The following is a 20,616-nucleotide window of genomic DNA, read 5'->3' as shown; positions in this document are numbered from 1 at the left end:
TTGAGCTACACATACAAAAGCAGTATGTTATGCATTTGTAATGCCAGACATCCTGGCATGGAGTTGTAGAGGTTCCTAATTGTGTAATGCTTTAGTAGTTCATCCCACACAGTTTGAATATTTACACAATTTCAGCAGATTTTGCAGAAGGCATGAAGTGTTGATAGTGCTTCCAGAAGCATCCCACACATTTTTAATATGGAAAAGGTCTTGTATTGTCTTCAAGGCAAGCTTTAAGACAGCATCAGTATGCATATAAGCATTGTTCTGCTGAAATAGCACACTAGAAGGGCCACTGATTATGTAAAGCAAAACTGGTTACCTTAAGTAAACGTTGAGTAAAAACAGCCCTTGCTCACTCCCTCACTCACTCACTTATTCATGTTTGGAAGGCTGAGTATTCTTCACAAGGGGGCGCTGTTAGTACATAGTTTACATTTTTGTCCCGCTCCCCTCAGGCAGGAGGCTGCGGAGCATCAAGTTCAAAACAACCAGACTCAGAAACAGCTTCATTCCAGAAGATGTAAGGATCTTAATCTCCACCTAAACAACACACTGCACTGACACTTTACAAGAACAATTACTGTTTACAAACACTGTCACCTTAAACTGCACTGAGACACTTTATATTGTACTGCTTTTAATTCACATTATCATGCTGCTATAGCAAAACTTGCACTCTGGACTTCATGTTGCTCTCCCTATTTTTTGTGTGTTTATCTTGATATCTATTTTGTTCTATTTTATTTTTATTGTGTTATTTATTTTGTATCTATTTTATCTATATTCATCTATTTTAACAACAGCTCTTGGGTGTAAACTGGATCGTGAGATCACAATTTCGTTCCACTTCATGTATCACAAGTGATGCGAATGACAATAAAGTCTCGCTGAATCCTAAGAAAAAAAAAATCTTAAAACATAAACAGCTTTTGGAGCCTCACGTTACTGTCACTGTTTGTCCTTGTTTGATAATTGGAAAACAGAAGGTCTCTGTAAAAGATTCTGTAGCTATACATTTAGAAGTAATTTTTTCACTTTTCGATACTATTAAACAACATATGCTCCTAGTATTTAATAAATAAAAAATATAAAATTATGTTGTTCGTTGAGTTAGTTAGAAGGAGAGACATAAAATAAAAATAAAACAATGTTTCTATTTTCAGTGTACTTGTTGCTTGTGTATATGCAGAAAAATTAATCCATTCTGAAGGGATCGATGGACCAATCCACCTACTTACCTGCATTTGTCATAGAGTAGTGTGTAATGTTGCTGTGGGTTGTTTCTAGGTGTAGGTGTAAGGGTGTGGGTTTTTGTACTGACTAAGCAGGCAGGGTGATCAGGATCAGCTTGTCTCCACACTTAAAATTCCAGGACGAACGTTTGCTGAATCTCGATTTACAAACATAATCCTCTCATGTTGCCAAACAGGCTGGGGATTGGCCCGAAGAGCAGATATTGAACAGACCTCATGTGTAATCAAGCTGAACAGATTGCAGTTTCTATGTTAGCCCTTTATGTGGTGATGAGTGGTCTTCAGTGATGTAAACGGACTATGTGTGGAGGAATGATTACTCAGCTCATGATGATACAGTGTCACATGCCTGTGAGCATGTGTGTTATTTGGTTTATAATCACCAGTTTACTGAAACAGCTCCTGAGCTAAAATGACCTCAGTACTTGAAATAGCTATAATTCAATACCTGCTATGACCTACTCACTGCTATGTTTGTATTGTACATATCAGCGGCGAGGTGAGGGCTGTGCTTTGTTTTGTACTAAATGACAGATCGCATATAAAAAGACTGCCATAGTCCACTTTCAAAACACTCGCTGCCATTATATCCCAGCAGTATGCAGACCACTGAGTATGAATTTGAACATACTAAAACCCATTAACCTTTGCTGAAGCTCAGTTCTTACATGTTCAGAAGAAAATGAGCCAGCTAAGCATCCGTTTTATAATCCTTCTGGGCTCTAAACTGTCTCACTCTATTGCCAGTATTGCCAGTATTTATATACAGCTCTGGAAACTGGAAAAATGATGAGATCCCTTGATTTTACCAAATAAAAAAAAACTCTGAAATATAATCAAGAGGAAGATGGATGATCACAAGCCATCAAACCAAGCTGAACTGCTTGAAGTTGTGCACCAGGAGTGGCATAAAGTTATCCAAAAGCAGTGTGTAAGACTGGTGGAGGAGAACATGCCAAGATGCATGAAAACTGTGATTAAAAACCAGGGTTATTCCACCAAATATTGATTTATGAACTCTTTAAACTTAATGAATATGAGGTTTTCTTTTAATTATTTGAAAGCCCTGCATCTTTTGTGGTACTTCAAACATTTTTAATTTTCTGCAAATAAATGCTCTAAATGACATTTTTTTATTTGGAATTTGAGAGAAATGTTGTCCGTAGTTTATAGAATGAAACATAAATGTTAATTTTACTCAAACACAAACCTATAAATACCAAAATCAAAGAAACTGATTCAGAAACTAAAGTGGTCTCATCATTTTTTCCAGAGCTGTATGTATGTCTATTTGTGTTTTACTTAATCTCGGATCATGGAGCTTTTTAGAAGGATGCAGAGACTACAGCACTCTGTTTTTCTGCTGTCGTGTTTCATACCTGGCAACCTGGGATGCAGAATTAGGACTGGGCAATGTATAGTGGGTGGGATTAGAGGCACAAATACATTTCTTCTGTGAATTGGATAATTCTGGCTGAATCACTCCTTACGAGAGATGCCGCTGCTTAAACTTATGTATTCTAAATATCTGTTAACACTTCCTAAAAAATAAAATGCATATTGGTCCATAAGGTCACTTTCAGTTAGCTAAAGAAAGCTGTGCCTCAGCTTGTGCAGATTAAAACCTGGAGATTTGCCATTTATTCATTTTTATTGCACCAGGACTCTTTTATTATTATTATTATTATTATTATTATTATTATTATGTGGCCTCTGTTGCTCATTATATGGCTTTTCAGGTAATGGCAGGAAAAGTCTTGGCCAGTCCAACTGTGTGGAGGGAGGGCAAAAACACTTTTCTATGACTTTATTGAGCGAGGTACGTCTCAGTGTGCCATGGAGACTGCAGTTTGCATTGTAAATGTGTCAGGCCCTTGTTTAGCTTTGCAGTGTAGGATAAAGAATGGAAATCAGGGGAAGATGACAGCACTCCAGGGTCACAAGGGATGCTGTAGCAATATGGCAGAATGTAACAAACTACAGAATCTGTCCCAAAATGAAGTTTAATACAGAAAGACTTGTGTCTGGCCACTGGAACAAAAAATAATGTTCTTTTCTGAAGAAACCTTAATTATTTACAAAAGGTAGTTCATTCAAATTCTTCTTTGATCCTTCATGATCTTCAAATTTTTGTGACAACCGTGTGTAGATGATAAGTATCTATACTAGATACTAGATAATTATTAAACAATATGTAAAAAATTATTGGTTATGTCTGTATTGGCCACTTATCAGCTGAAATATGCAGTTGGCAATCAGACAATATATCTCAAATTAGCCGATCCTGACAGTCAGTCAGGTCATATTCACAAGTTAAGGATTACTGCAGTTTTGCTCGAAGCTCCTCCATTACAGGATGCTGCAGTTCCTTATTTAACCTTTGATTCAAACATTTATTAAATATACAATGCAAATGTGCCTAGTAGAGAAAGCTCACAAAAGACATTTAACACTACTAACCAGATTCCCCTCTCGAAAGCCCAGTACACTGAGCTTTACAACACAGCAGAGCTAGCAAACACCTCTAACCATACAGTGGTAATGGTGCAGACCACATTTATAGCCAGCCAACAGCACCTCTTCCAACAGCCACTAATGCAATAACATTGAAAAGCTGAACACACTAGGATAACTGGCTAGACAGAGCAAGGTCAAGTTGGTCTACTCTCTTTGACTCTATGCAATGGATGACTGTGGCATTGCTGTGGCCTGTGTTATCAAAATACATTTAGCTATAAATTACTTATATAAATGTAAGACTGTTTTGACAGTCTTTTCTGAATTCATGAACTATTATTGTTTTGTTTGAGAGACATGTTGTCTATATTATAGATATATCTGCCTGCCTGACTGCTCTTCCTTTTTGACCCCTTTTATTACTAGACTGAGCTTTCATGGTTTCCATGGTTGCACCCTCTGTCACCTTGACATCTGATACTATATCACGTCTCCACCGTTTTGGCCTGGTGTTTTTGCTGGAGGTGATGATGATGAGAGTGACATGAATATGCTATAGTTTAGGAGTTTCTGTTATGATTCTTTTTATATGTTTGAGCTTCTAGCATGTATTATGAAAAAAAATGTGTCACATGTAAATTACATTCATTTGGTGACCGCCTACTTAAAGCTAATTTAATTGTTTTTGCTTAAATAATGCTACATACTAAATTGCTGGCTGATGTCTATATTCTATGGATTTTTTTAAACGTTTGTTAGCCTTCGTTTTGTACTTCCATGAAATTTTAAGTGTTATGTTAGCAGCAGGTAAGCAAAATTTTTAGGCCTAACAAATGTAGACATTTGAAGTCTAAAGGGCTGCCACTATGAGAAGGAGGTCGCAGGTTCGAACCCCCGCTCATGCAGCTTTGCCATCAAGCTGCCGGCACACAGAGGGAAAAAATTAGAAATAATAATTATTAGAAGCTATACAGGCACCCACTAGCATAAAAAAGTGCACAAAATGGACTCTCCAGCATCAACTGGCTGTGTGTGGGCGTTAAAACAAAGATGTTGTTCAATTAAATCATGTGTGTGTGTTTAAATGTGTTTGAATGAAAAATAGCTTCATACAAGCTATTCTTCTTTTAAACCTATAAACGTTTTGTCAGGGCCAGACAGGAATGAGACTGGTGCAGATACAATAAAATAACTTTATTAAAAGTTATAGAGCAGACAGGGGTAATCAACGGAAACAGGGTCAGTACCAATAATACACAGTGTAGAGAAACCATACCATAAACGGAATACAGTCCAGAGTTCATACACAGGTAGGCAGTATCACAGGGTAGGCAAAAATCCAAAGTAGTAGAAACAGTCCAGGTCATACACGGATATCCAACACAAGGGAGAAGGCAAAAAATCAACGTCGGTAGAAAACAAAAACAAGATCATACACGGATAAAGGCAAGGGCAAGAGAAACGCGTTGTATTGTAGGAATTACCAAACAGATACTCAGCGAGGTGTGAGCGTGAGCATGGTCCTTAAACACTGAGGATAATCAGTACTCGGGACTTCCTGGTGGTGTCATGTGATGTGTCATGTGATCGGGAGTGTGTGTTGTGTCATGGAGTGGTGCGTTCTGGGTATTGTAGTTGTTACTGTGGGAATCGCAGATAGAGCTGGATGTGGGAGACTCAGACATGCTTTCAGCACCAGACATGACACGTTTGCATACATATGTTTTATTGAGCTTCATAACGCGATCTAGCGAGCAGCATATAGGCTAACAAAAGCAACATTTTCAAATTAAATAATATATTAATGTTTTCAAAACCCATCAGAGACCCCAAAAAGCTCTGCCACTTTTTACCACTGTAACGATCGAGAGTTGGAGGCAGGGTGCAAATGCAAGTTGGTTTTGTTAGGAGCCATAGTGAAAACAAACAAAGAAACCAAAAGCACAAAGACTAGAAAACAAACAAAACTTTATACTAACAAAAAAGTTAAAAAACAGATAAAAGAATATAGACAACAAACAATAGCAGAAATATAAAGGATAAAATATAACACAATAGTAAACCAAAAAAAAGCATGGGGTATATATACACAGATAAGACAAGGAACACCTTGGGAAGATAATGAGGAGGCTGGGTTACAAATGAGACAGATAGGAACAAGGGAGCAGAGACAAGAGAAAAACTACAAAAATACAAAATATGAACAGAAAGAACCAAGAAAAGAAGAAACAAGACAAACATGGGCAAAGGTGTAACAGCCATGCTACATTGTGTTTATTGTAATTTGGCAGGGATGGACACTAAAAAGGATATCATTTAAGGATATCTAACTCTAAACTCTTGAACATTCTTGAATAACTTTTAAAATGTTTTAATAAACTTTTAATCCAGTCACTGTACTGCTCTAAACATCTCACAAACTGCTTGCAAATTGTTTGTGCAGATAGTTAATTAAAAGGAAGCTGACAAAATGCATGTGGCCAGCTCAGCATTCATAAATCCAGACTAGGCTGAGGCTGTATTGTCTCATTACAGGTCTCCAAGTTCAAACTCTTGTCTCCTAGTGTGTCAAACATACAACAAGCCTGGCTGACCAACGCTACAATAAACATAAACATGCACACGCAGTGGTGGTGAACTCATTCAACTCTCTGTAGTGTTGCTCTCGGTCAGGAATGGAAGGAAGTCTGAAACAAAATAAGCTTGTGCGACCCTCCGCCCACATCCCAGCCATGGTTACTACAGGCCTGGGAAAAGCGTGACACTGAACACTGAGATGCTGCACAAAAAAGGCTGCATGTAAAACCTAAATACTGTGTTCAGTACGGTCAGTGTTTTTTTTGCCTGGCATACACAGGGTTACACAAATGTTTACAGTAAAATAGTTTTTCCTGAATAAAATATAAAATGGAGAGAGTGGAGGAATGTGCAGTGAGTGCTGTGTTGCTTTTTAGGCTTTATGTGTGTGTATGTTTCTGTGTGTGTGTGAGAGAGAGGGGGATAGAGAGTGTGAGAGAGTGGGCCTGGCTAGTAGGAGACTGAGGCAGCAGAAAGGATTCATGGAAATCGTGAAATGTCAGAGACATTGTGAGTGCCTCAGCAGCACTTACTGCCCCCAGTATGATAGCATCTCACAATCTCTCACTGCCTACCACCGCCTCTCCACTCACAGCTAGCTACACATGACAGCACAAGCCACATCACTTTAATTGAGCCCTGTACTGCTATGTGAATCTGTCCATTCTTGCAAGTTAGGGCTGTAGTACTCATGAAAAAGTCATATTGAGATTTTTACTTTGAGTTTTACAATAAAATACTGTAAAACCTATAATGGTGACTCCTATTGGTAAAGGTGAGTGCATTTAAATTTATAATGTAATATTAAGTTTGAGGCCTGATAGTGGGTTTCAGATGAATGGGACATTACACTTCCAGCATTGTGAATTTAACATTCCTCAGCATTCCTCCACAGTGTCACATGTGTACAGTGATGTCTTACTAAAGACAACGCGTTACTTTAACCTGACCATTTTTTTCAGTAACGAGTAATGCCTCACTATCTCCAATCTAGTAATCAGATTAAAGTTACTTATCCAGGTCACTGTGCGTAAATTTTTGGCATTTTAAAAATATATATACTGTAGTGTCTGGCTGGACGTTATTCGTTAGTGGCACGCCAAAACAACAACAGGCTAGCAAGCTAACAAGCTAACAGGCTAAAACTTGCACTCAGGCTCAACACACACTCACACACAGCGAGTCCCCCTCTCTTCACCTCACACACACACACACAGCGAGCCCCCATCTCTTTCCACCTCACACACACACACTCACACAGCGAGCCCCCCCTCTCTCTTCACCTCACACACACACACACAGCGAGCACCCATCTCTTTCCACCTCACACACACACTCACACAGCGAGCCTCCCTCTCTCTTACTTGTAAGAAACTTGTATACTTGTAAACTTGTGTACTAGGAATACGTCATAGGATAGAGATACACTTGCAGTTAACTACGCATTTGCATACGCATGATGATGGCTGCCTCACATGTCCTGCATTTGTTTGAAGCGTTGGATGTGTATGTCCTTCAGAAAACCACTAGGGGCAGTTCTGCAGTTTTGAGTAACATCTGTATGATGTGTTGTTGCCGCTGCATAACAACAAATATGCTTCTTAGAACTATTGGCAAAAGATCAGATTTGTTTTAATCTATAGGAAAAAGTGTAAGTTAAAATAGAAACAAATCTGAGGTCAGGCATTGCATGCTGGAGAAAATGCTGAGCCAAAAAGGGGTCATGTCCTGTGACATTTTTTATGTCAGTGTTCTCTGCCATAGACTAACAAGCCACTAACAGAATTCTCCTATTCAAGGATGGTTTGTAGTTGACAGTGATTGAAGTTGGCCTGTAAGTTTTTTTTATTTTTCATTATTGTTGTGTAGTAGTCCATGTCAGAGCTTTGTGTCAAAGATAACATTTTTAGTGACTAAGTTGAGTCTTATCTGCATATTGTAGTTCTTTATAATACTGTAAAGGCTGATGTTTTTTGTGTATTGATTGAAATATGAAGTAGTTGGAAGCATTATTACAAAATCTGTAAAACTGAGAGATACAGAATTTTGTTTAGGCAAGTTTGTCATGATTGAGCAGGTCTCAAACATGTGCAGATGCAAATCAAAATATACTTTATTAAAAAAAGTATAAGACAAAGGGATGGTCAGACAAAGCAAGATCAATACCGGTAAACAGCAGCAACACGGATATACCAACATACCAGGGTTGATAAACAGTCCAGAGGTCAAAACCTGGCAATGCAATGTCAGAGGGCAGGCAAAAATCAAGGTCAATGGAAAAACGAGCTGTACGAAGATAAACCCGTCAATACTTAGCACTGACTGAAAGCAAATGAGCTCCTTATATATAGTGGCTAGTACTCAGGTGATCTACTTCCTGGAAGTGTCATGTGCTTTGTCATGTAATCGGGATTGGGTATGATGTCAGCGTGGGGTGCATCCTGGGCAATGTAGTCCGGAGGCTGTAGATCGCAGGCTGAGCTGAGCGTGGGAGAGATATGACTGCTTTCAGTGCCATGTGTTCTACATTTCTTAATGAATACAAATGCTTGATGCTTGATATTAACATTAAATTGGGGTGTTTTTGTTATGCAGGAAACTGGAATACTGGTTTATACTGGTTTCTCACAATTTTATTTGTACATATTAATGTTTCCCTGCTCTCACACAACAGACTGTACTATACTGCTGCATTACCAGAGTTGGAAGGAATGTGTTAGAGACAAAAAGACACTGAAATCAACAGAGAAGTGTAACTAGGACCCTGTTTGAGAGACCCACTCGATTACACAGTGCATTACAAATTATTCCACTGAGGATTTTGTACTGGGGGTCTTAAAATATGGGTCAAGGAGAAAGATTAGAAATGACAGTGCTTTCTGTGCAAAAAGGAACCCAGCAGCTATACAAAATCTCTGTTTGAGAATATCTTTGTCTAAAATGTGTTATGTTTGTTTTATTTAAATTTCTATGGCAGAAAGACCTAAACTCGTAGATTCCTTTTGGGCTATCATCTAAACAGTGTAGGTTTGGTAAAACTATATAATTAATATGATAAATAGTTTACTCCAGATTGATCAGCCAAGATTTTCGGTTTTGAAAACAGAAATGCTAGTTTGAATTTGCTATCAAACACTAAAATTAGACTGTCATAGACATTACCATTATCTCCATAAATGCTTGATCAAAAATCTGCAGAGGTTCTTTTGTTTTACCTCAAACAGAGAACATGGCCTAAAGAAACAGTCTCTTTGCAGAGCTGCATTGTGGGTCAGATATTTGAGACTAAAACCAGTTATACCTCCCCACTATATGTTTGCAGTGCAGTTCAGTTTGAAAAGTGGATAGTAATTAGGGGTGTGCCATATCGTATCATACGTGATAAAATCGCCAAAAATGTAGAACATTATACCCTGAAATATCGTGCCATATCACCCACCCCTGATTATCACATCAGGATACCACTTTTTTCTGTTTTTAGCAAAAGAAAAATTCTCACTGTTCTTATTTCCCATTATATATTTACTACAGACAGATTATATCTGTCCAGTATCATTTATTTCACTTTAATCCTGGATATATGGAGACATTTGGAGTGCATTAGTAGTAATATCTCAGTTAGCCATATCATATTGCATGCAATAATAACATTCTAAATAATTGTTCTAATTCAGTGTTTTATCATATCGCCAAAAGTATCGTTATCGTGAAAATACCATGAAATATCGTGATATTATTTTAGAGCCATATCGCCCACCCCTAATAGTAATACAAAAAGGGATCTTATAAAAAAATTCATTGGCATTTCATATGGAATACAAATTAAAAGTGATGAGTTTCTTTGATTTTACCAAATTGTAAACCTCTGGAATTAAGAGGAAGATGGATGATCACAAGCCATCAAACCAAGCTGAACTGCTTGAATTTTTGCACCAGGAGTGGCATAAAGTTATTCAAAAGGACTGTGTAAGACTGGTGGAGGAGAACATGCCAAGATGCATGAAAACTGTGATTAAAAACCAGAGTTATTTCACCAAATATTGATTTCTAAACTCTAAAATCTTTATGAATATTTGAGCTCTACATCTTTTTTGTTATTTCAGGCATTTCTCATTTTCTGCAAATAAATGCTCTAAATGACAATATTTTTATTTTGAATTCGGGCAAAATGTTGTAAGTAGTTTATAGACTAAAACAACAATGTTCATTTTACTCAAACATGTACCTATATACCTATATACCTATATTTATACATATATATTTGTTAAATACAATTAATGTTTCCTTATGGCCTTTGTAAATGGGAAACAAAGAAAGTGGCTCAGACCAAGAAACAAAATACTATTTTCAGTCAGTCTGCAAAAGGGACATTTGTGCTGGTATAGAGGATGGAAGTAAAGCAAGGGACAGGGTCAAAACACATGGTAAAGCATTTAGATGGTGGAGAGACCATGAAAATGGTTGAGGATATTGCTGTATTCCTCATTACTCATGTTTTGCTCTTTTACAGAAATAGCTCTGTATTATTTCGTCATGTTGTAAAGCTCTTCTGTTTTACTAAATCTTTTTGTGTTGATTTTCTTTTCTTTTTTTTTCTTTTGAAAAAAAAATTGCGTTTACATAGTTTACATACGATTTTTAAAGGAATTAAATACATTTTTTTGGTATGTATTTGTGTAGATGGAATTGAGAGACCAGTCTAGATTAGTCTTGAGTCTACTGTTTACTAGTAAAGTAAGCTTAATATCTCCCTTTTTCAGCTAATAAAGCACATCAGAATTTAAATATTTAAACTACATATAAAGTTGCAATCAAGTTCATTTGCTATTTTCCTGTGAAGGGGACAGATCTAATCTTTAAATCTTCTAAACTGTTGTAGTTGTTGAGAGACTGGTGATTTGATTTATTGCAGTCTAGACTGCCTTTGGGAACTTTGTGCTTTCTGCAGAGCTGTGAAAGTAATCAATAAGGCAACAGGCAGTAATGATCGCCCATGTCTGTATTGGAGCTACAGGTCACTTTTCAGCTGCTTTTTTTCTCAGTACTGAAATCTGAACAGGGAATGAACTTAAGAATTCTCTGTGTTCTTTGTCTGCACACACACACATGCAAACTACACGTCCACTCTGACTCAAGAAACATGAGGGTGGGAGGTTTAGAGTCTGCTTCCTCTGAGAGTGATGGAGAAAGCTGCAGGCTGTCTGCATCCACTGCTGCTCAGGGGCTCAAAATCCTAGTGTGAAATTTCAAATGGATATATTTCCCATCTATCTCAGGAGTGGTTAACCAGTCATGGCATGTTTTTGTAGTCTTTAGTTTTGTATTGGAGCTATAATACAGTAATGCAGCTAATACAGTACAGTACCTTGCAATTAGCATGATGCAGATTGCATGTTTACGTCATCCCACCTCACAAGTGGCGCACAATTTCTTAACAGTTACTTTGAAACTAACCACCTAGTGTGGAGATTTACCAGATGCTTATTAGCACTTATAAGCTTTCATTACATGTTAGCATTGTCACTGGTAGCTCTGGTAAAATACAGACACCAAAAATACATTTCCTGGCCAAAAAAAAATAGTCTCCACCAAAAAAAAAAATGTCACACACTCTTTGAGAGACTATGCTCTGTCCAGCTATACACAGTCTATGGATGGAATAACCTGGTCTATATTCAGTATATTCAGGTAGTCAGCTGACCTCATTCTTTCAGCACACACTGTTGCTGAACCTAGACCTGACAAACTGCAGCAGCAACCCCACATCATTTGATTAGTTAAATCCAGGTGGCAAAATTATTTTTGGCCAGGGTGTATCTTGGCTGATTAGCAGTCTTAGGGGTAATCATGTTATTTCAGCTATTTCAGCAAACTTTCCCTTAAAAATAAACGTTTGGCAATTTTTTTAAATGCAACAACAAAAAAACAAGGAAAATCAAACTGTGGACTGGAAAACAATACTTTTTACATAGATTCCAAAGTTTGTTAGTGACTGTTAGTAATTTGCTTCTTTCCAAAGCTTGGGCTGTGATTCACACACCTTTTTGAATTATAGAAGGCACTTCAGGATATTAAATTTATCATAATCACTCAGCTAATGCATTGTGCTGTTTAAAAAGGAGCAAGGTCCAAGCCTCGCCTTTAGCCTCTCTGTTCTTATTGCCTGGGGGCTCATTCAGTGTGTGGGACTCTGGTCCAGGCATTTAGTCATGCTTTCCCAAATTTGTAACAGTTTATTCCTACATGTATCATAAGAACCGGGCAGAACTTTCCACCAATTATCCACCTCACTACCTCCTGAATAACTCCTGAATTTTGGGTGGGTGAGTTTAAGTGAATGGTGTTGAGGGATGTGCTTGGGTGCTTGTGTGGATCACTCCTACAAGCTCTTGGTTGCCAAATAATATTGCAGCAGTGTGTAGGCTAAGTTTGCCCACACCTTTAAATGAGTATAATCAGTGCTTTTACTGACTACCAGTGCCTGATCAGCTTCTCTCGCTATGATTTCCAAGCTGTTAGTTGAAGGTGAAAATAATGTGCAAATGCTTTTGAAGTTTCACAGTGTATTGTTAACTCAGTCCGTACAGTACATGTGTGGAAACTTAACTCTGAATGCGTTTATCTCATAACCATTTTTCAATAACAGAAACAGCCTGTTTCATTTTTTTGGGATAAAGAGAAAACGGCTGTAAAATGGCCATATAAAAATAATTATTACCATCTTTGGAACATTTTTTTTCTGCGTGTTTTAATAAGCTGCTAGTAATAATTTTGAATTTCTAAGGGTTTAGAGAGGACAGTTCAGAAAATAACATTTCCTTGTTTGGTAAGTAGTAAATGTGCATGTGTACAGAAAATGTACTCTTACAATATGGATTTATACAAGGTAAAGAAACAGGACAAATCCAATAAAAGAAAAGGTCTAAACAATATCCAGGATAAGAGCATAGGACACTCAATCACTCTATAACTTTAAAACTGGTGTCAGATCAATGTTAAAAAAGCAGCCGTTGAAGTGAAGAGGACTGAGACACATTTTAACCATTGTTCAGTCAACATTAAAAACTCATTTCGCTTTCGAAAACTTTTCCTTAAATGAGAAATCTGAATCTGTGTGAAATGAATTTGACATGTAGTGAAACATGATAACAAATTCACCCCCATCATTTCGAAATACAGTGCTGTTAGCCGATGCCCCCATCAGTCTGACAATGCTCATGCTAATTGCTATTTTCACACCATTATCCAGTAGAATTCTAAGGGCACTAAGAACTTTGAAAGTTCACAGATAGTGTATTGAAACAGACTGTTTATACACACAGTACCTTCAGGTAGTTCTCAGAGTGCCGCCATCTTGAAACAAAGTCACGAAAAGTGGACTGATTAGCACAAATAAATAGGTAGGATAAGGGAGAAGATTGCAAAATGAATTCCGTGGAAGTGCATAATATAATATTATTTATTAAATATTTACTAACTCCTGTTGCGCCAACTTCAGTCCAAAACTAACTGCTTTGTTTTACATGTCAGGGCCCTCGTAATTCTAAAAAGTAAAGTGTGGAGCTACTTTGATGTTGCTTATGGTGTAAAAAAGCATTTTCTTTGCTATGCCCCTATCGCTAGCATTGTAAGCCTGTTGGGAGCATCGGCTAAAAGCAATATATTTTAGAATGCTGAGGGTGAACAGTGGTGGTAGGCTATTTAACAAAAGTTTGTACTGTGCATTATTTTTTGGGTATTATATTTCACACCACATTTCTCTATTAATATTTGTGTGACGTGTCGCATGATTTTAGGATCTAAGATTGAAGTAACTCTCTCTACATTAGTTTACAAAATATGAGGGTTCATTGTAGGGAGAAAGAGGCATGCTGTTCCACATGCTTGGATTCGTGCAGCATCAAGTAAAAAGTATTTTAGTAACAGTTTATATTTTAGTAACAGTTTTATCCTACTTATATCAGCTTTGACGTGGATTTGCAGTGGTTAGATATTACCCCACCAGGTCCACTCTTTCATCTGTTTCCTATCTTAAAGAGGATCTCACGCGCTCTATTATTTGGCAGCTGCAGCGTGATGAAGGCTCCAGTCTCAAGGCTGCTGACTCACTACACGACCCAAGACTCAATTCTACTAGCCGCCAGAGTCGTCATCGCTGAACGCAGACCAACAATAGCCGCACAACGGGGGAGCGGGGGGTGTCAGACACGCGCTCTGAGAACCCAACTTCCGGGAAAGCGTCTGGCAAAATTAAAAACCATGTTCAAATGAAATGCCTTAGGTTTTGTGAATGGAAAATTCTCACAACACAAAATGCCATAATGGGTAAAAAAATGAAGTTTTCTATGAGTATTAAAGGAGGATCTTGCACAAAATATTATGAAATCCTTTGTAGGTTAGTTCCCGAATACTATTATGAAATAATTAGGTAATTAATGCTAACTGTTTAGTGTGGTTATGTTCATTCAAGCGTCCTGTAGATAATAAAATAAAATAAAATAAAAAGGACAATATTCTCAGGGAAGAAATTGTCATATTGTTATGACTGGTGGGACTGATTAGCTGTAAGGTGCACAAAATTAGAGTAACAAGACTGAATATTGTCCAAAATCTGAATTTGTTCTCTCAGCACCTGCCTGTACTACATTTTCTGTCATGATTTTGTCTTTTGCATGCTTTTGCACATGAATCACAGTTGGGGTTGTCCTTTCAGATCACCCCACATGGTTCTGGATGCACATAAACCACAGATTAATCTCTAAAGTTTAACCATGACCTTCAGAATAGTGTTTTTCTGCAACTATTACTTTAATAGTAATAATTTGCTCAATTCTGACAAACCTTTAATGAAGAAAGGTACAGACTGGGTAGCTCGCTGTCAAACAAACTGAGCAAGTGGACAAAACCACTATGAGAGTCCGAAAGCAACACAACAACTAAACAAACCATGCGAAATATAAAAGTGATAACTACAAGTGACCAAACAGACCATTTTCAAAATAATTAGTAAATACTAAAATCCTGTCTCCTATTTGTCTCCCTTTTATGTTAATCCAAAAAAGTATCTGATTTATTACTTAAAAGTCTTGATCCCATCCAAACTGAGATCTGTGATCCTTTAAACCACAGTTAAACACTGTAAACATGAAGGTTCCCTGCCTGAAAGTGAGAGCAGTCCTCATCAGACTTACTTGCTCTGTTTTTTTTAACACCACACAACTTCAGTTCAACTAAGTACTACAAATCTGTAGGCATCTAAAGTTAGGTTTTAATAATGAAGAATTATTTGAGAAAATACAGCTCTGGTAAAAATTATAAGACTTCAGTTTCTCTGATTTTACTATTTATAGGTATATATAGAGCAAAATTAACATTGTTGTTTTATTCTATAAACCACGGACAACATTTCTTCCAAACTCCAAATACAAATATTGTCATTTACAGCATTTATTTGAAGAAAATGAGAAATGGCTGAAAGAGATGCAGAGCTTTCAGACATCTAATACTACAAAGAATAAGTTCATATTCAAGTTTTAAAAGTTCAGAAATCAATATTTGGTGGAATAACCCAGGTTTTTAATCACAGTTTTCATGCACCTTTGCATGTTCTCCTCCACCAGTCTTACACACTGCCTTTGGATAAATTTATGCCACTCCTGGTGCAAACATTTAAGCAGTTCAGCTTGGTTTGATGGCTTTTGATCATCCATCTTCCTCTTAATTGTGTTGCAGAGATTTTCAATTTGGTAAAATCAAAGAAACTCATAATTTTTTAATTGGTGTCTTATTTGTTTTCCAGAGCTGTATATTTAAATTGTTTCTGTGTAAAAGTAGCCAATGATACAATAAAGGAAACAAACTACAAAAAAAATAGATAAATAAATAAAACAATGGAAAAGAGGTGAAAAAAATAAAAAGGCGTTTTTTGTCCTACTCTAAGAGACAATTTTAGTTCAGTTTATGTGTAGACCTGCATTTATGAACTGCCTTCAGAATTAACCTTATTGTATAATCTCGCCTGACAAGTTGAGCACTAAACTGACGCTGAGTCAAAAGGCAAAACCTGTCACTCCACATTTACTCAAGGTCATTTCAGCACCAGTCAACAAACGGTCTGGAGTGCTGACCTAGAGCTGCCGTCTGTGAGGAGCACATCACTCTAGGTGCAGGTAAACTCAGATTTTCTAATGAAAATATGCTTTAAATTGAACACACCTGTGTTGGGTGCTGATACGATGTGACTGTGTCTATGTGTGTGTAACTGCCGTGTTTTGTTTGGTGTTTGGTTAATGCTTGTGTCTGCTAACTGGTAATACTTGACAAGGTGTGTACTGTAGTGCTTAAGCTAACAAAGTAACATATAGGTTACCAGTCCTGACATTCAGGGACTTTTGATTATACAGCCTATGGGTACTTGGGAAGCTCCCTGTTCATTGTTTACTCAAGCTTGAGTAACTTCTTGTCAGCTACAAATTCTGCATGGTGAAAGTAGACCCACAGTGACATAAAATTCACCATCAGAAAATTTGGCAACTGTTTGTTGTTTTAATTTATTTTGACATTGCAGATTAATTTCGATATATATATATATATATATATATATATATATATATATATGTATTTATATATATACATACATATATATATATATATATATATATGTATGTATATATATATATATATATATATATATACATATATATATATATATATGTATATATATATATATATATACATATATATATATATATATATATATATATATGTGTGAAGTCAGCCACCGCCTCTTTTCGAACTGCTGCTGATGCAGCATTGCCGAGTAGCATCACAGCGCGCTCGGAGGAAAGCGCAGTGACTCGGTTCTGATACATCAGCTCACAGACGCAGCCTTGTGCTGATCGATATCACCCTTTGGAGTGATGTGGGGAAAGAGCACCAACTACCCACCCTGAGAGAGCAAGGCCAATTATGCTTTCTCAGAGCTTCGGTAGCCAATGGTAAGCTACATGAACAGGATTCGAACCCGCAATCTCCTGATTATAGCCCGCTGGACCACTCGGAGCCCCTCAGTATTCAGTAAAATTAAATGAAATACAAAAATTTAGATTTCAAGATTTAGTGTGTAATTTCAGGCAGATGTAAATTGAGGGACAGAGGGAGATGGAGTGAGAGAAAAAGTGTGTGTGAGAGAGAGAGAGAGAGAGATGGAGAGAGTGCAGGTGTGAAGTGTCTTGCTTGTGTCTTTACACTGAGTGAAAGTGGCTGTAGTGCTATTTAAAGAATCACTCTAAACCCACACTCTGTCTTTCACCGTGCTTTAGTGCTATTTAAAGAAACAAAGTCATAGCCAAGCAATCTGGTGTTCTTTTATATTAATAAACATTTACGTATGATGATAATGTGAGCTTAATCATACAGGTTGTCCAATAGGTGTTAAGCGTTAGATTACAGACATTGTTCTCTCTGGTTTTTGTCTTTTGCTTCTATGCCTGGCTTTGTCCTCGTGTTGCTGCTAAACAGCCAGAGTGATGGTTTTTATGTCATAAAACACTGTAATGTGTGTTATGTAAACTGTTTTAAAAATGCGGTGAGGATAAAGGCAAATTTCCATTATGGTGCATATTTATATAAAAATTCCTAAACAATTTGTGAATTTGATGTACAGTACACAGAAAACTTAATGATATTGTATGGTTCTTTAGAAAAGGAATGGTTATATAAAACCATGACAACTATATAGAACATGAACAGATTCTTTTTTTTTGCATTTATGGAACAATGGCTTGGTGGTTAAAATGTTCTTTCATTTATTAATTCATTTATTCATTCATTGTATAGAACTATTGTAGTTAGTTATATAATTAAATAACTGGTTCTGTATAGAAAACATTAGCATTACATCACAAAAACGAGTTTACGTCTGAGTGGATGTGAGCAGTGGAAATAAGTAATAAACTAATACAGCAGGATTTTATACAAAAATTGATTGTTATTTACACAACATATTGTAACACCACGGTAGTATTTCGGTGATTGCTGTGGTATCCCAAATGGTTGCTATGGTGTCTCATGTGATCGTCAAGTTGTTGCTGTGGTACCCAACATCAATGATTGGGTGTGTATGGCTGTGTATTTGTATCATTATGAAAAGACATGGGCTAAAATATTTGCAGCCTATTAATTCTTACAGGAAAAAATCTGAAAAAATGTTAACCCATGTATCTGATCAAAAGGCTGTATACAAGATACAAGCCTGAATCACATAACCTTGAGCAAGAATGATGTCGGTATCATGAAAATTGTAGCTAAAAGAGAAGAATAACCATGAGAAAATAGTATAAATCAGATAACAATATAGTTTAAAACAGATTTCTGTATTTTGTAAGTAAATAATAGAATGCTGAGATGTTTGAAAGCAGATAAATTGAAAAAAATATCTGAATCTTTTGTGATGTGCTTAAAAATGTTTACAAACTTTTGATGATTTGGAAAAATATAAAAGTAATTGAACATTTTTTTTAGTAATATATAGAATTTGTTAAGTATCAGTTTTTGGTCAGGTTTAAGCATGGGTGTAAAATTTTGTATTATGTTTAGGTTTTGGATTAAAAGTTGCTAAAAGTGTTTCTACAGCTTTTATTGGTGTAGAACTAGAGTTGCAACTAATGATTATTTTGTTAGTCAATTAGTCAGTGATTATTTCTGCCATGCCTTCTTCGCTTTAAAGGTACAGAAACAGCAGAACGTGGGATTTAAATGGCATATGTATTCTGTTGTGTTTGAGCACTTTTGGAGACTTTGGCTATGTTGTGTTCTGGCCCAGCACATTTTGTTGTAAAATTTATAGTCAATATTTTTTTTTTTTACAATTGACCTTAATTACAACCTTAATAACAACCTTAATATAATTATTATATAATTATAATTATATAATTATAATATAATTATTATCGTCCATATAAAGTTTCTTTATATGGAATATTTTATACATCATTTGCCGCATATTGTCTGTTGAAGAGTGTGGACAGTAATAATGTACAGGATCAATGTAAAGGAAATAAATAGAATGTAATCTACTCTGAATCTTGTGAATGTTTGCAGTGTTGAAGAACTGAAGGAGTTAAAGCTCTGAGGCAGACAGCTCTTGTCCCCTTGGTGCTTTCTGAGCTCCAGTCCGGTGCTGTGTCTGTCCACTCCACAGCTTGTCTCTCTCCCTTGCGCTTACTTGTAGAGTAAGAGCCCACATAGGGGATCCTTTGTTTAGGAGGGTCTAGGCATGAGCGATAATTCACAAGCTGCTAAACTCCCCACGCTATTGGCTGCCTGGGTTGCGTGTGCTTGCGCGAGAGGTGTGTGAGAGGCGTCTGCGGCAGCGGCAGGCTGCGGCTGCTTCACTCACTGTGCTGAACATGCCAACCCAGGCTGCTCGCTCCTCATGCACCAGCACAGCCACTCTTATTCTTTCTGAAGCCGAGGGAGGCAAGATGGCTACCTTTTAGGATTATGCTGCCTAAAATTGAGGCTCTGCCTCTGAGGAGCGAGAAGGTACAACCCCGGACTGCCTTTTTTAATGGCTATTGTCTCGGACCCAGATGCTCCTAACGGTGCGCCGTGGCCGCGGGGCTGGCGATTTGCTTTGTGCATCTGGCTGCTGTGTGTTTTGTTGTCATCACTGTCTGCATTGTTGTTGTGTTTATACCCTGTGTCTCTGGTTCTCCTTCACAGGTGGTGTGCAAGAATATTCCCAAATCACGCAAAAGGAACAGAGTGTCCAAGGTAAGGGACACACACTTTTTTCTGTACCTTTATAGCTGTGTCAGTTTTCAGTGCATTTGGGTCCTTTCCCTTTCTCTCTATCTCTCTCTTTCTCTCTGTTCTTTCAATTTCTGACCATTAACAGTAGGGTTTTGTCACCTGCTGCTCTTTTGATTAAGGAATGCAGTGTTTGTAATCGGCGTGGAGCGAGAGTTCGGGCTGGCGGGGCTGGAATCAAGAGCGAGAGCGAGGTTTTCGTGTGTTGTATTCTGTTGAGTTCTATTGAGTTAGGCGACGCTGAGAGACAGGAAAGCAGAGCTGTATGAATGAAGCCACTACTAGCAGCTTCAGAGAAAAACGCACCAGGAAGGAAGCTTACTTTTTTAGAAGTCACATTACGGTGAAGCTTCAGAACTGTGAATTTGAGCAGGCAAAGAAGTTCAGAATCGCTCTTTGATGTGTTTAAAAAGAGCAAGGGGTGCCTCTCTAGACTCATTTATCAAGATAGAAGGAGTGAAGAAAGGAAACTTAAGAAAACGTGAACCTATGCCTATCGCAGATTACATCTTCA

The 20,616-nt window shown here is 37.3% G+C and overlaps 1 protein-coding gene across 3 annotated transcripts in view; it reads left to right on the top strand.

Moving 5' to 3' along the window:
- tet1 (tet methylcytosine dioxygenase 1) overlaps positions 1 to 20,616 on the top strand; it is a 46,384-nt gene that overhangs the window by 5,911 nt on the left and 19,857 nt on the right. Inside the window, exons 1-2 of one of the 3 annotated variants that reach the window (XM_049481815.1) lie at positions 19,427 to 19,835; positions 20,016 to 20,066. The exons of 1 other annotated variant lie outside the window; for it this stretch is intronic. In XM_049481815.1, coding sequence (XP_049337772.1) covers positions 19,794 to 19,835; positions 20,016 to 20,066 — 93 coding nt within the window. In that variant the 5' untranslated portion in view covers positions 19,427 to 19,793. Of the gene's footprint in view, positions 1 to 19,426; positions 19,836 to 20,015; positions 20,067 to 20,616 lie in introns of those variants that run through there. One more of the 3 variants, XM_007240272.4, reaches the window with a different exon arrangement.

The sequence above is a fragment of the Astyanax mexicanus genome, chromosome 7, assembly GCF_023375975.1.
Source record: "Astyanax mexicanus isolate ESR-SI-001 chromosome 7, AstMex3_surface, whole genome shotgun sequence".
Classification (NCBI taxonomy): domain Eukaryota; kingdom Metazoa; phylum Chordata; class Actinopteri; order Characiformes; family Acestrorhamphidae; genus Astyanax; species Astyanax mexicanus.
Note: the sequence above shows the minus strand (reverse complement) of the source record. Positions and strands in the feature narration are given on the sequence as shown.